The sequence below is a fragment of the Phaenicophaeus curvirostris genome, chromosome 1 (genome assembly GCF_032191515.1).
Source record: "Phaenicophaeus curvirostris isolate KB17595 chromosome 1, BPBGC_Pcur_1.0, whole genome shotgun sequence".
In the NCBI taxonomy this organism is placed as follows: Eukaryota; Metazoa; Chordata; class Aves; order Cuculiformes; family Cuculidae; genus Phaenicophaeus; species Phaenicophaeus curvirostris.
Genome location: NC_091392.1, coordinates 38,783,971 through 38,800,802, shown reverse-complemented (window position 1 = coordinate 38,800,802; position 16,832 = coordinate 38,783,971). Strand labels below are relative to the sequence as shown.

Sequence of the window (16,832 nt, the reverse complement as noted above, 5' to 3'; positions counted from 1 at the left end):
TCCAGTTGAATTATCTTATCCTTTCTGCTTTTACTGGCAGGACTGGTCCAGTGAGTGCCAGGGTCCACCATAGTGCACTGTGTTTCATTCCTGACATGCCAGCTTTCACCCCACCATGAGTGTTTAAGCATCCTCATCCCCCTCTCCTGGAGTGTCCGGTCTTTGCTATTATTGTTACGAGGTGGTTCTTTGATTTGTTCTTTCCAACATACTGTGATACTGCCAGGGGAAGCCAAAGGCAGCAGCAAGAACTCTTGGAAGCAATAAAGCACCATCTACCACCTCTGCTGTCATTCTTGTGTGTGTTAGTGAGAGTCTTTCGGAGGAAGTTGAGTATGGTGTCCTGGTACAGCACCGAGCCAGTGGAGTAGCATCACAAGATAACACTTGATGCTATTATAGTTTTAGGTACTTTTCAGAAGTGTTATTAAATGCAAACCACTGCGTTTTAGCTGCATACATTGCCTCATTCGAAAACAAGACATGAGCAGGAAGGCTATTCAAAGAGCCAATACATCCACTTGTTTCTGCTGTGCAGGAAGAAGCATACACACAAATATGTGTTTTACAAGCCTTTAAAATTGATAGTTTTTTTTACAAGAAAGTGTCAAAAGAAGCTTACTGCCACCAGAAATGTGGTTGAGGGACCACGTATTTTGAAATACCCTCCATTTGCCACCTGAGAATTACTGGAGTCCTATACTCTTCTGAATGTTTGAAGAGAGAAGAAAACCAAAAATCCATTTCAAGAGTAAATGCTTAATCCTGACTGTCCCACCCTGAATTCCCTAGGGGGCAGCAGAATCGCACAAAACTTTCAGTCGTGCAATTGTATGAATAATTATCTGCCCGGATAAATTGATATTTGCCTGAATATCTGGCGCGGTGAGAGCTGTTATGGCCCCTCGGGATGATGCTGTGATGCTGGAAAAGTGATGGATGTCGGTGAGATGATGGACGCTGGTGTGATTGATGTTGGCAAGGTGATGGACGCTGGCAAGGTAGTGGACACCAAGGAAGGGTGGCAGAAAAATGCTCCCAATTCAGAAGCTCCTGTTTTCTTAGCAAAGGGAAATCTTTAGCTTATGCAATGTGGGCAGAGGGCTCTGGAAAACCCCAACTCACAAAATTGGTGCTTCTGAGCTTATCATAAGCTAGTACAACAGACAGATCTTGGCACAAAGCCCCACGCTACAGCAAGAACTGTATCACCTAGCGCAGGCGGCTGACACCAAATTCATTCTTAAAATCTAAATTTCTGCCAGGTATCGAATGTGGCAGGGGTGAGGACGGTCACTGCATCATGCCTGTCCCGTGAGGAATCACCCAGCCTATCATGACTATAGAATCATGGAATAGGTTGGGTTAGAAGGGACCTCAACGGTCATCCAGTTCCAACCATCCTGCCATGGGCAGGGACACCTCCCACCACACCAGGCTGCCCAAGGCCCCATCCAACATGGCTTTGAACACCTCCAAGGATGGGGCAGCCACGACTTCTCTGGGCAACCTGTGCCAGTGCCTCACCACTCTCATGCTGAAGAAATTCTTCCTTATGTCTAGTCTAAATCTGCACTTCTCCAATTTATAGTCATTCCCCCTAGTTCTATCACCACAAGCCTTTGTGAACAGTCCCTCCCCAGCTTTCTTGTAGCCCTTTCAGGTACTGCAAGGTCGCTATGAGGTCTCCTTGGAGCCTTCTTTTCTCTAGGCTGAACAACCCCAACTGTCTCAGCCTGTCCTCATACGGGAGGTGCTCCAGCCCTCTGATCATCCTTGTAGCCTCCTCTGGACTTGTTCCAACAGCTCCATATCCTTCTTATGTTGATGATCCAGAACTGGATACAATAATCCTGGTGAGGTCTCGCAAGAGAGGAATAGAAGGGCAGAATCACCTCTCTCACCCTGCTGGCCACGCTTCTTTTGATACAGCCCAGGATACAGCTGGCCATCTGAGCTGCAAGTGCACATTGCCGGCTCGTGTCAAGCTTCCCATCAACCAGTGCCCCCAGGTCCTTCTCTACAGACCAGTTTTCAATCACATCATCCCCTATTGTGTACTGAAATCGGGGATTTCCCCAACCCAGGTGTAGGACCTTGCACTTGGCCCTGTTGAAACTCATGAGGTTCTCACAGCCCCACTTCTCCAGCCTGTCCAGGTCCCTCTGGATGACATCCCATCCTTCCAGTGTGGCAACTGCACCACTTGGCTTGGTGTCATCTGCAAACTTGCTGAGGGTGCACTCGATCACGCTGTCTGTATTATTGATGAAGATACTAAACCTCACCCCCCGAGGCACACCACTGGTCACCGATCTCGGCCTGGACTTCGAGCCGCAGACTTTGCCCCTTGCCCCAAGCACTGGTGGAGGCGGCAATGGAGTGTCGCGAGCTGCTGCTGCTGGAGAATGTGGGGCAGCTGGTGCGGGTCTGCACCCGCGGGCAGCGTTTCCTGCGGGGGAAAGTGGGCAGCCTGGCCGAGCTGCGGGGAGCCAGCCTGGTGGTGGGGCGGTGAGTGCGGGAGCGGCAGGGAGACCCCCGGGGACTACAGGGACGGGGACATCCCAGCCCGGGGACATCTCTGCCCAGGGACATCCCAGCCCAATGCCATCCCAGCCCAGTGCCATCCCAGCCCAATGCCATCCCAGCCCAGTGCCATCCCTACCCGGTGCCATCTCTGCCCAGTGCCATCCCAGCCAAATATCATCCCAGCCTGGTGCCATCCATACCCGGTGCCATCTCTGTCCAGTGCCATCCAAGACCAATGCCATCCCTACCTGGTGCCATCTCTGTCCAGTGCCATCCCAGCCTGGTGCCAACCCTGCCTGGTGCCATCCCAACTCAGTGCCACCCCTATCCAATGCCATCCCTGTCCAGTGCCATCTCTGTCCAGTGCCATCCCAGCCCAATGCCATCCCTACCTAGTGCCATCCCAGCCCGTTGCCACCCCAGCCCAATGTCATCCCAGCCCAATGTCATCCCAGTTCGGTGCCATCCCAGCCTGGTGCCATCTCTACCCGGTTCCATCCCTACCCGGTGCCATCCCAGCCCAATGTCATCCCAGCCTGGTGCCATCCCAGCCAAATGCCATCCCTACCTGGTTCCATCTCTGCCCAGTGCCATCCCAGCCTGGTGCCATCCCAGCCCGATGCCCACCTGAGCACGGTGTCTGTCCGTTTCTGGTGTTTGCCCCTGCCCAGCACCTGCCCCAGCCCAGTGTTTGCCCTGCCCGGTGTTTGCCCCTGCCCCTGCCTCTGCCCAGTGGCAGCGGGGTGGCAGCGATCTGATCACAATGAAACGTGCCTTCATAACTGTCATTATGGCAATCCATAACCTGATAATGACCTTTATCATGCTATGTTCACACTTCCAGCCTCAGAAAGTTAATTTCCAGCCTGGGGTTAATCATAACTGCTACCGTCTCCTGCCTATGCTTTGTTTCTAGGTGAACTAATAGCAATCCTATAAATAATTTGTGTTATTAATGAAATTTTAGTTAATAATTAATGTATTTAGTTACATCTATCCCAATTCTAACTGATCTAACTGCTATTTGCCTGTTAGAAATTCAGCCATGTAGCATAGAGATACCTTTAATGAGGTATCCATGATTTCCAGTGGCTTGAAAATAGCTGGAGAAAGACCATGCCGAAAGGTCAGAGGTGCCACGTGTGCCCCAGGAAGCTCCTCTCATGTAAGTGAGGTGAAGCTCTGTGCCTGGCTGTCAGGGATCCCTCAAGTGCAGTCTGGGCTTCCCGGTACCATCCTCGAGCTCCACTGGGAGAAAATTGCCTTTGAACTGAAGATCATCCCCCAAAAGATTTATCCCTGTGGCTCTCAGTGCTGGGTCCAGCCCTGTTCAATGTCTTTATCAATGACCTGGATGAAGGCATTGAGTGCACCCTTAGAGACTTTGCGGATGACACTAAGCTGGGTGGAAGTGTTGATCTGCTGGAGGGTAGGGAGGCTCTGCAAAGGGATCTGAACAGGCTGGACCGCTGGGCTGAGTCCAATGGCATGAGGTTTAACAAGGCCAAGTGCCGGGTCCTTCACGTGGGGCACAACAACCCTGTGCAGTGCTACAGACTAGGAGAAGTCTGTCTAGAAAGCTGCCTGGAGGAGAGGGACCTGGGGGTGTTGGTTGACAGCGACTGAATATGAGCCAGCAGTGTGCCCAGGTGGCCAAGAAGGCCAATGGCATCTTGGCTTGGATCAGAAACGGCGTGGCCAGCAGGTCCAGGGAGGTTATTCTCCCTCTGTACTCGGCACTGGTGAGACCGCTCCTCGAATCCTGTGTTCAGTTCTGGGCCCCTCACCACAAGAAGGATGTTGAGGCTCTGGAGCGAGTCCAGAGAAGAGCAACAAAGCTGGTGAGGGGGCTGGAGAGCAGGTCTTATGAGGAACGGCTGAGAGAGCTGGGGTTGCTTAGCCTGGAGAAGAGGAGGCTGAGGGGAGACCTCATTGCTCTCTATAACTACCTGAAAGGAGGTTGTAGAGAGGAGGGTGCTGGCCTCTTCTCCCAAGTGACAGGGGACAGGACAAGAGGGAATGGCCTCAAGCTCCGCCAGGGGAGGTTTAGGCTGAACATTAGGAAAAATTTTTCGCGGGAAGGGTCACTGGGCACTGGAAGAGGCTGCCCAGGGAGGTGGTTGAGTCACCTTCCCTGGAGGTGTTTAAGGCACGGGTGACGAGGTGCTAAGGGGCATGGTTTAGTGTTTGATAGGAATGGTTGGACTCGATGATCCGGTGGGTCTCTTCCAACCTGGTTATTCTATGATTCTATGATTCCAAGGATGCAGCATATGATTTATGTCCAGCCAGTGGAGGCTGGCGATAGCAGTTTGATTTCCATCGGGAAGAGTGCTCTGCAGGAGCTTACTGGAGGATTGCTGTATATTTGTCAATCCAAAAGAAAAAAAATAATGTTGTCTAGCAGAAATTAGAACAGAACAGTAGTAAGTTGTTGTTCTGAGGGATGTAAGCAGAGAATAAGCCAGGTGTTATGGTAAAGGATTTGAAATGCATGGCAGTAGCCCATTGTTTTCGGAGCATCTGTAAGACTAGCCAGCCACCTCCTGTGTGAATCTTCAGTCCTCCTGCAGGTCCCTATCCCTGCTTTCAGAGAGTTGTTGCTCCAAGAGCTCTATCAATGAGCATTTGACGTTTAAACAGGCTCACACTTCTTTTGTTCATTTTTTGTTGTTTGCAGAGATGGATGTATCAAAGCTGTGGGCCAGACAGATGTTATTCGTGATCAGTTTTCAGGAGTAACATTTGAAAGTATAATTGACTGCTCTGGGAAGTGTGTGTTACCAGGTAGGTGTACTTTTTTCTTAATGATTTGATGCCAAATGGTGGCAAAGCAAATGTTTAGCAAACATCCCCCTGTCCCTTTCCCTCTGTATTCAGTGCTGGTTTGATAATACTTGTGTTGAGTGGCAGAGTATTGTAGCTTCCTCATCAAAGGTGCTACAAGAAGAAAATTGCAGCATTTGGGATGGGGTTTTTTTTTTGCTTCTTGGTAGAGCTCTGTCTCTTCTGGTTTCATTTTTCATTTCTTTCTCTGTATAATAGATCACAACAGTAAGACAGCTGGCCCGCCAAGTGAATTTTCAGTTTCACATCTCTCTTCTCTACCCTTTTTGCCCATCATCTGTTCCACCGTGGAGCTCAATCTCTCCTTCCTGCCTGCAGCTGCTAGGAAGCTAAAGGGCTGTGCGGGATTTAAGTCACATGCTTTACAACTTTACCTGATAAAAGAAGTTGACTTAGGGTAATATATTGTGTCTTAAAATTTGCAAGTGGTGTTAGCACACGAGTTGTCAGACCACTACTTCATTTGCTGTGGTATTCAGCATTCACTAGCGTTGGTTTCACAGCTCATAGAAACAGCTCCTGGTGGAGTAAGTGAACGATTAATAGAGCAAGTGCCAGCGTATGAAGCCCTGCTTAGTCACTTTGTTTTTTTTACAGTTTAATAAACTCTTTCATAGTTTATCGTTTATAATTTCTTCAACAGTTTGAAAAAGTCATCAAAACAACATGAAAAACTCAGCAACTGATGCACTCACCTAGAGATGTTTTGTGTAAGGTGTCACCCCTAAAAAAATTGAAAGAAAATAAGTAGCCTTTGAAGAAAATCCTAGATCTTTTACTAGTTGGATTTTTCTTTTTCTCTAACCAATATGGAAGCTTTATAGAGGAACTTCTGCTGTCCATTTCATCTGCTTACATGTTCATAACAAAATAACCTGAGTGTATATTTATTTTGTTTAGGTCTGGTAGATGCACATACACATCCAGTGTGGGCTGGTGATAGGGTTCATGAGTTTGCAATGAAGGTAATGGCAAAAAATCACACAACTGGATTTTTCTTCCTCTTTTTTAACACACAACTATTTCTACTTTCTAGTAACTCCCATTTATCATCTATAGAAAATATATAATCTCTGTCCCATAATCTAACTGAGGGAGGAGGGAAGGCTTTTGGGTACTAGTAAGCTGAGAGAGGAGTGTAACTGCAGCCTTTGCAGCCATTCTTGATGTATTTTTGCATTGACTGAAGCAATGCAAGTCTGCTGCCTTCTATTACTGTCTAAATTTTTTTCTTTTTTGTCCACATAAATGAGTTTTTGAGCTAGAGATAAGTTTCCACCTTGGGCTCAGGGGGAAGAAAATCTTCAGAGTAATTCTCTTTATGTTGCTTCTTACATAATTTCTTCACTTAAGTGGAGGGGATGGAGAGTCGGGGGGAAAATTAACAGGCTTTTTTTCCTCCCTCTTTTTTTGTTCTTACTGCAAAGAGACCTTAAGGCCCTTTCTAGAATCTGTTGGATAGAAAATGCACATTTAATAGCTAATTATGTGGGATGGGGTGGGGTTTGTTTTCTTTTTTCCTCCAAGCTGGCAGGTGCATCCTATATGGAGATCCACCAGGCTGGGGGAGGAATACATTTTACTGTGGAACACACTCAGAAGGCCACAGAAGAAGAGCTGTTCAATACTTTCAAACACCGACTCGAGCGCATGCGCAGAGCAGGATCTACGATGGTTGAGTGCAAGAGTGGATATGGCTTAAACTTAGAAACAGAGCTTAAAATGCTGAGAGTGATCGAACGTGCTAAGCAATCCATGGATATTGGCATTTCTTCAACGTACTGTGGAGCTCATTCTGTGCCAAAGTAATATAACTTGATTTTTGTTGCTCTTGTTGGGTATTGCTGCTTTGCATTGAAAATTGGCTGTTAATTTCAGAAAGGTTTCTTCTGCTCAGCCCTCAACGTATTCAAAACAATAGCAAATATGTACAGAAAGTCCTCCTGAATTTTAGTTTGAAGGAAGACATTATTTAATGGCTACTAAATGCCAACATAAGCCTAGCAGAGATTCCCTGCCTCTGGCTGGTGCTCACACTGAAAATAACACAGGTTACAGTGCTTCCTGTACAGAAAGTTCTGCTTGGGTTTGCTGCTACTCTTCAAGCTCAGGCTCTGCCATGAGCTTTCATTTTGACCATCTAACAGAAAAAAATACTGTATTTAATCCTTAAACACAGCTTAATTATGCTTCCATGCAATGAAGAATTGCATACATCTTACAGGTATGAGGAGTAGAAGATTAAAGTCAGTGTGCTTAGTCATAACTGTTTTGATGGCTCAAGTAGACATACCATAACAAGCCTTTCTCACTTTGATTTTTTTCCTTATGATGTAAATAACATCTTCAAGTTACCAGATTTCACTGCATGAAAGATTTAATGAGGAGTTTTAGCTACGCAGGTGTTTTGAAACCTGTATTTTGACAGAGTGAGTGGCAGGCTTCTGCAAAACAAAGCATGTAAGATAGCGGCAGGCTTAGTGCCACAGAGGTACCGTGGCAATATTTAAGAGATGTCCATTAAAAAGAAAAAAACATACTCCAAAAAGTATCTACCTCTTCTGACATTCAAGGTAATACGACCTAGAAAAATTTGTGACCTATTTATTGTGTAGTTGGGGCAGGATGAGAAATTAGCTGTTGTTACCATAAATATTCAAGAGGAATCCTGCGTCATCTTCAGCAGCTGGAAGATGGTTGAGAATAAAGTAACTAAAATCTGCTGACAATACTAAATATTTATTTTAAGAAAATCTACTTGGAGGGCTTAATGGTAAAATAATAAAATTGAGGTTTTATCCTAAGCTGTATATGGGGTTCCTTATCAGGGAGTGCAGTGATAGGATGAGGGGTAACAGTTTTAAGCTGAAAGAGAGGAGATTTAGATTAGATATTGGGAAGAAAGTTTTCGCTGTGAGGGTGGTGAGGCACTAGAATAGGTCCAGAGAATTCACAGATACCCCATCCCTGGAGATGTTGAAGGCCAGGCTGGATGAGGCTTTGATCAGCCTCATCTAGTGGAAGCTGTCCCTGCCTAAGGCAGAGGTGTTGGAACTGGATGATCTTTACGGTCCTTTCCAACCTAAGCCATTCTATGATTCTTTGATATTTCTTAGTCCTTCCTATCCTCAAGCCCTAAAAAGCTTTGGGACAACTTCAGTCAAAATTCTAATAAATAGTCCACCAAAATATTTCAAGCATTTCTATAAACTAATGAAGTGAATTTAAGTGTTTTTACAAATTCATCAGATGTTATGTGCTAGAAAGACAGGTGTACAGTCCCAATTGTCACAGTTCTGTCCTCACTGATGCATGTCACGCGTAGCAAAATAGGTAGTGGGGTTATTGTATATTAAGTAGGGAGAAAAGGTAGTTGGGGATTTGAGAAAATTTTGTGAAGAAAATACTGAATTATCTGTATTTTCCAGTTTGGGTCTTCTTAAATCCTCTTCTGTTTTCATTCAAATGCTAATGGCTACAATATTTTGCTTGATTTTTCTTCCTCTGTTCAAATGTAGTCTCTGCCTCAGGTTTTTATTTTGACCAGGAAGAATTCTGCAGTTCTTCCCTGATGCAAGTCCTGATGTTCAGAGCCGTGGTCCTCAGCCTTTGGCTCTCTCCTGAACATATGGGCCAGTAACGTGCTGAGGGAGACATCCTCTTCTGTTGAACTCTGAATTTCCTGCAGTTTTAGTGACAGTGGAGGATTGCAAGGGGAACATGTTGCCCACAGACTTGGGGCTGGGAATTGCTCTTTGATACTATTTGTTCAACAAAGATGATGATTTTGCGAACTCTAGAAGCTGTTAAGCAGACATCTTCCAAGTCACTTAAGCTCATGCCAGTTTACTTTCAAGAGTATATCCCATAAAACTGCCCTGTAGTTCACTTATGCCTAAATCATACAAACAAGACAGTAAGATTGACTGGTTTTATTTATATCTTCTTGATTTATGTAGGTCTTAAAATATAATAGCCTTTATTTCTCTTGTAGGTACATAATGGGAACCCTTGACTAGGTAGCCATTAAAAGTCTAATAATCTTCTGATGATTTTGGAGTGATCATAATCATGCAAAGATGTTACTGCCAATCTGCTAATAATGAATCGATTTAAGATTATTCTATTTAATGTGGAACAAGAGAGCAATGTTATACTTGCTCATTAAAAAATGCTGCTTAGGCTCTGGCAGGGCTGCTGCCAGGGAGCTTTGCTAAGTTCTTGCTAAGCCATTTGCTTGCCTGCTTCTTACACTTGGCTTAACTTATTGTTCCAAGTCTGGCCTCTTACAACAGAAGCATCACTAGAAAGGTCATTTAATTGATAAAGAAGTCAATTTGTCCATATTCCCAAGTCTTGCAATATGTGGCGTGTCTTGTAAAGGTTCAATACGTGTAATCTTACAAGGAGCCAACCTCCAGGTTTGCCAGCACTGGTTGTTCTTTTTTCCTACCTGGAAATTAGTTTTGGGCACATGTTGAGAACTTGATGTGTGTTATCTATTCACAATTTCTAGGTAAACGGCTATTCAGTTTGATTTTCTGCTTCTAGAAGGCCCCATTGATATTTGATTCAACCATTCAAATTGATTCTGCCCTGCACCAGGGATTGGATGAGATGAGCTGCAGAGGTCCTTCCAAACACAGTTATTTGGTGGGGATATGATACAGTGCATTGCTAACAGGCAGAGCTTACTAAAGTACGCACCAAGCAGCGCAGGCTACTTTAGTTTGAGCCATCCTGGGGAAAAATAAGGCTGCACTGTTTATAGTGATCCTTGTTCATGCCTTTTAGAAAATGTTTCCAGCCTCAGAACTTCCAGACTTGGAGTATCTCTAGTTCTTTAGGAAATGAACTTTAAAAGCTCACAGCAGGAAGGGCAAAGAAATAACTGCTCCATCATCCCTCCACTCATCATTTTGAATCAAGTTCATTATTTTGGGGAAGTCTGATTCTGCTTTCTTTTTTTTTTTTTTTTGATTGGCAAGTCTGCACTGGACCCTTTTCATCTTTAGGAAGAAATTTTCAAAGTGATTTCCTGAGCAGAAGTCTCCTGCATTAGAACAACAGCAGTTTTGAATTCTTAGGCATTACAGTCCCACAAGAAGTGAAAGCGAGACTTGCATTTCCCTCTGGTTTTTTTTTCTTGGCTCAGCTCCCAGCCTTTCAGCCTGAATTCCTCCAAAGACTGCCATGTAAAAGAAAATAAGGGAGAAGGCTTGGCCTGGTAAAAACCTGAGCAACCTCAATGACTTTTTCAGTGAGAGTTGAACAAAAGGGGATCCACGAGCCAGGGTCTACCGTCATTTGTAACTGCACAACTTTTTTTGTAAAACAGAGCAGAATTTGGCTTCTTGAGTTTACTGCCACTGTAAAGCTCCCAACTCATCCACATGTGGCACTTGTACCAGTGCCTGAAGTGAGGATCAAGGTGTCACAGGCGCTTGGCTGCATTAGGTCATTTATCTTTAGACCTTAAAATTGTGAAATATTAACTCAAGTGCAGTTTTGCTCACTCTTTCAAAGGCATATGCTGATCTCTCTTGGGTTATCTTTGTGTAATAAGGGGTTCATAAATGGTTCTGACCTTGGCAAATTGAACCTCAGGAAGCCCCTCTGATTTAGAGACCGTTATCTAGCCATCACTCTGAATGATTTAAAAGGAAGAGAGGTAAATTTAAAATAATGTTTTGTGTCACACGTCCCTGTTGAGCTTTGATATTTGCATTAAAATATTGAATAAACCCCATATTTTAATAATAATTTACATATTTTAAGTAGTTGTGGTTTAGGACATGGTTTAAGTAGGTCAGAATATATGAATAGGAAAGTAGAATAATTAGTTTTAAAACGTCCTGTATCTTAGTTAACATCAAAGAAGCCAACCTTATTAAGAAATATGTAGCAATACAATCTAATATTCTTTGAATGGAAAGTGTTTGAGAGTACCTGAATTACAATAGTTTTACATTTTTTAATGCAAAGAATTTTTCTGAGTGGTTTGTATTTGCATTGTTTTCTAAATAACTTAGTAACTGCATGTACAATTTGAATGTTTGCCAGACTTCAAGGATGTTACTCTTACGGCTCTGTAACGTTTTCTTTTCATTAGAGGGAAAACTGCTACAGAAGCCACAGATGACATTATCAATAACCATCTCCCTAAACTGAAAGAACTCAAACTAAGTGGTGAAATACATGTTGACAATATAGATGTGTTCTGTGAGAAGGGAGTTTTTGATCTTGAGTCTACTAGGAGAATTCTTCAAGCTGGAAAAGATATAGGGTTACAGATTAACTTCCATGGTGACGAACTCCATCCAATGAAATCTGCTGAGGTATGTCTGTCTTTCTTAACATTCAGTTAAACCATTTTTGCTTTCCTTTTGTGAGAGCTGAATCCTTGAAAGAATTGCAGTTTTCAAAACCAGGGTTTTCTTTTCTAAGACTTTATAAAATAGACTGTTCATAGACATCTGTTTCTATCAGATGACAGAAAGTGCAGCCTTTGTGTAGCTCTGGAGTTAAGGACATGGGAGGAAGCCTTGACCTCTGGGACTAACATACGCTGCCTAATCAAACATTGACTTTGCTTATCTTCTACATGGGATACAGATGGGGAAGGCAGATATCCATGAACCCAAGAATGACAAAAACATGACTTCCATGCAACTTGAAAAATCTTTTTTTCCTTAAATATCCTGTTAGCAGCACCAAGTCAGCTGTGCAGTGAGCACACTCGGAGGGACAGCTTAGTCAAGAATAGGCTTCTAAGTATCTTGATGAAGAAAGTCACTCTGAGACATGTTTCACAACCACTTAAAAATTTTTTCCTTCTTTTGGGGTCTGCTTAAATTATTCTGTGCTGTATTTTAAAAGAAAAAAAAAACAAATCCAAAACAAAAGCTTGGTTGATCATAGAAGCCTTTTCTGGTGCTTCACCATTAAAGACAGCAGGTGCACTACTATTTCTGCAACCAGTGTCAGTTTTGTTGGCCCCTTTCTGTCAGATACTTTGCAAAGTATCTGACTTTGATGATGATTTTATTTGTAGCTGTCCCATAGTTTACATGTTAGTCTGTTAAAAACACCACTGAAGGTGGGCTTTGGCTTAGTGGATGGTTACTACCATTTTACGGCTAATTTTTCCTATGATAAATTAGCAACTATTTTGTCTCTGTATTGTGTTCGTTCTTTCAAGCATCCTTTTTGATTTTTCTTTTAGTAAATTTTACATTAATAGTGAATTGTCATTGCTTTACTGAATTAATTAAGAACAGCAAGTCATTTTCTTGAAAATTTGCTTAGCTTGGAGCTGAACTAGGAGCCCGGGCTATCAGCCACCTGGAAGAAATTAGTGATGAAGGCATCACAGCAATGGCAAGAGCTAACTGCGCTGCTGTCCTTTTACCAACAACTGCCTACATGCTCAGGTAAGGCCATTAGACTGGAGAGCGTCTTTTGTATCAGCAAAAACATGTTTGTGGTTTTGGGGTGTTTTAATGTAAAAGTGTAAGCTTGTATCCAACCCTTAAAGCCTGGGCTGATCAGTGAGGACAATCATGAATAGAAAGAGTTGAATAAGCCTCTTTATGTCTTGTTTCTGGTGGAGATTCTTGAAAATGAGGCCCTACACTACTTCTGAGACGTCTCACAGTAGATTTGGAGTGTTTCTTTCGACACTGGAATTTAACCCTTGTGATGGGCTAAGGTAATAATCAAGCACTCATTTAAAAGGAAAACTGGATTTCTTTAATCCATTGAGACTTCGAAAAGTGACTTATCTTCAGGCACATTATGTCTACGATAGATGTATTTGCTCTCTTATAGAAGGTTTTGCTGGGAAATTAATCCTTTGGTTATCAAACTTGCTGAAAGACTGTGGGTAGAGTTTTAAAAATCTCATCTGATTTTACCCAGGCAAAACTGTGCAGAGTTGCCTTAAGAACACTGTTTTCCATATGCAAATATTCCAGATAAGCATAGGTGGATCACCTGCTTACCCCTAATGCCAAAAATAAGCCAGCTGGACAACAAAGACCACAACTCAATAATACCTTCCCTCCTGAGAAAAGAAGATATTCAAGCTGATTTTGGTTTCTGAGGCGTTGAAGCTTGTGCAATTGCCACCTGTGTTCGCATCTATGCCTATGTTTGTGCTTCTGTCTGTGATTAGCTGGCCATGTCCTGCACCAGCGCTTTTGAACCCACTGGCTGATTGCATCTACATAAACTGCCAGAATACAGATCTTGGGGACAATGTGTCATCCTGCAGATTGATCCTAAGCAAGGTGCTAAAGGAGACAACAGAGGTGCAGCCACCTGTGGAAAAGGTTGTAGCTGTAACTCACAGGTTGCTCCAGAGACTCCATATGGTGGAAAGTTTATAACCTCAAGATAAGTCTAATATAGGGATAGTAACAAGCTGTAGGAAACGAGACCTTATTTGTTCCAGTGTCTGGTGAATTATCTACTGAACACAGGTCTAAAAATGAAGAAGAGTTATAACAGAGAACTGTTTAAAAGAGTGTTAGAGGGCTTAAAGCTGCACTGTGTATGAGAAGTTGCTCTGAGGTGATGTGGTACATCCTTTGCTGGTCTCCCTCAGTTCCTTCAGGACAAATAGTGAGAGCTCAGACCTTGAGGGCTCCTGCTCCTACACTGTCCCCTGGTTTTAAGAAAAGCAGTAGTGGCCAGCGCTTTACCTGATGGCCAGAGCTGGGCCAGAGAGTGCAGCTGGAGAGTTGCCATGCTTGGAAACTATAAGGCCTAGGAAATTGCTTTTTGGAGAAATGAAGGTTTTTCACCTTGTAAATCCTTAAGTGGCTGTGGTCTGGATAAATACCAGAATTTCAGTGGCCTGGAGCCTGATGGTTGATAGTGGCTGCTGCCACATGCAAAAGTGGTGGGTTACACCTGCCATTTATACTGTCCATAGGGTGATAGGTAGGGAGTCAAGAGGAGAATCTGGCTTTTTGTCTCTGAAGGGCATTAGTGCAACTGAAGACATGAATGTAGCCAAACCAAACGATGACTTTTCCTCTTGTAATTTATCATGTAATAAAAAAGCGAATTGTACTGACAAGTGTCTTTTTCCTACTAGACTGAAGCAACCTCCAGCTAGAAAAATGTTAGAAGAAGGAGTTATAGTTGCTCTTGGCAGTGACTTTAATCCTAACGCATACTGTTTTTCAATGGTAAGCTCTTCCTAATACTTATGACAATACAAAAGTATGACAGCTTTTACCAGTACAACTTGTGTATAGATACTGCACGCTTAAAACAGTCTTCAGGTCTGCAAAGAGACCTCTATGCCCAGTTTAGACAATTGCTTATGTGTTTTTTCAATGTGGGTCGGTAATTTTTGCCAGAAATTCTTGAAACCAGAAGGGCTTCTATTCTTCATATGAGCCAAGAGACTTATGAAAAGACTCTGAAAGTTCCTGATTTTAGAGTTCTCGTTTTGGAGTTGGCAAGACTTACATCACACAGGACAACTCCTGTTGCACAAGGAGGGTGGAGAGCGCTTAGGGATTTCAGGCACGAACAGCTTTATTTGTTTTACTGGTAACTCCCCTCTTCTTCTTAACTTGCCCACTAGCCTATGGTGATGCATCTGGCCTGTGTAAACTTGAAGATGTCGATGAATGAAGCTCTAGCAGCTGCCACCATTAATGCAGCTTATGCTCTGGGAAATTCGGACATGCACGGCTCCATAGAGACTGGCAAGCAGGGGGATTTCATTATCATAAATGCACCAAGGTTTGTTCTTCCGTTGTTGTTTGAAATGTGATTTAACATCAGGGACTTTGCTTTTCACTTAGTTTGGATAGGGGAGAGGTTAATGAATTCCTTGTGCTTTCATCTGAAGAAAGGAACACTGCTATCATTTTAGACCCACTTCTGTTTTCCTTAATCACTCCAGTGGAAAATAAAGCCTAAGACTTTTGGGGCTAATATTACAAATAATCCATTCGTAATTACAAATTATCTAAAAATAATACCTATTTATTTTGTGGAAAGTATTCTCTGCTGATTTGTACATGAACTCACTGCTTTCATGCAACAAGCAATCAATGTGTAAACGTGGAACAGTGTTTTCCCATGGTTCAAGCAAATCTTGCCAGGTATATACTATTACATGACCTGCTTTTATGCAAGCCTGGATCTTCTTAAACATGTTATTGCCTTTTTTAGGTGGGAGCACTTGATTTACCAGTTTGGGGGACATGAAGCATTGATCGACTATGTTATAGTTAAAGGAAAAGTCATCTACCAAAATGAGAGGTGTGGGACAATGAGCAGTTACTGAGAGAAGGCAGCAATTTAGGAAGGAACCATAATCAAATTAGAACGGAGTATTTCAAAGCAACAGAAAAATCAGATAGTTATTTACTGGTAAATTGTTTGCCTGCTTACCTTACTTGCTCTCTTATTTGAATAAACTTTACCAAACTTTACCCATGTGGTGCATCTGTCCTTCTCTCCATCGCATGGAAGGAATTTATAATTGTATCCAGTTGAAACAGGAGAGTTTCCAAAAGTGGTTTCTGATATAAATTTAATCTATAAAATTATTATATTTGAAAATAACCCAAACAAATCACCAATAAAAGATGTTTGGATCCAGGTAAGATTTATTGGCAAGGATGATGTTAAGTAACCTGTGAGGGAGGGCCAGGGGCTCAGGAACGCACATGTGGAGTGGCTGGGAGGCCACAGCATCCTAAGGAATCTCTCTCACAACTCCCAGGTCTGCTCAGGCTTAAACCCAGCAGATACCAGGAACTAAATCAAGGTGGGAAGCACAGTATCTTACCTCTCCAAAATACCAAGCGTCCTGTTTTCTGTAGCCTTGAAACTTGGTGGGAACCAGCAGCTGGGAGCCCAGCAAGGTGCTGCTTATCAGCTGATCTCCAACATCTTCCCTTGCTGAGGATTTCACAGCTCCTTCAGAGCTGCAGAGGCACAAGAACAAGGAGGACAGGAAAATGCAGTCAGGTACACCACTCGCTTGGCTGCTGAAAGTTGGATTGCGCTGTAAGTTAGAGGTCAAATCAAGCCAAAACCTTATAGTTTACTCTTGGAGGCAGTTAGCTCTGTGAGGTCTGGTGAGTACAGCCAACCTCTCAAAATTTCAGTTACCTGGAAATCTAAAAGAAGATCTCATGCAGTGTCATACAGATGTTCAAAAAAACATTTAATTTATTCTAGGCTGTATCTGAAATAATGTGAGACTTGTTTGTTCATGGAAGTTTGACTGTGTTTCTGATGATAAATTGAATATGAGTATAACAACATGATATGATGATACAGCTCTGGAGAGTTCAAGCTGCTCCAATGTTTAAGCAAAGGGTCTTGGGTAAGGAGAGTCCCTGAATAGACAGAGGCTGAGGGTTTTCTTCAGCTTTTGAAATGGATGGTGGCTGCAGAAACAAAAGGTCTTAACTTTCTGA

At 43.2% G+C, this 16,832-nt stretch overlaps 1 protein-coding gene across 2 annotated transcripts; it reads left to right on the top strand.

The window, feature by feature from the left end:
- The first annotated feature begins 2,377 nt into the window (after window positions 1-2,377).
- AMDHD1 (amidohydrolase domain containing 1) lies at window positions 2,378-15,965 on the top strand. Of its 2 annotated transcripts, none has more exons than XM_069853507.1 (9): window positions 2,378-2,511; window positions 5,210-5,316; window positions 6,277-6,341; window positions 6,904-7,181; window positions 11,489-11,714; window positions 12,685-12,809; window positions 14,480-14,573; window positions 14,978-15,138; window positions 15,574-15,965. In XM_069853507.1, exons 1-9 carry the CDS (start codon window positions 2,378-2,380, stop codon window positions 15,686-15,688), a joined length of 1,305 nt encoding a protein of 434 aa, XP_069709608.1. In that variant the 3' UTR covers window positions 15,689-15,965. The 2 variants fall into 2 exon arrangements, with proteins under 2 accessions (XP_069709608.1, XP_069709616.1); XM_069853515.1 differs by lacking the exon at window positions 2,378-2,511 and adding an exon at window positions 3,473-3,698 and having other exon boundaries at window positions 15,574-15,961.
- Window positions 15,966-16,832: the final 867 nt, after the last annotated feature.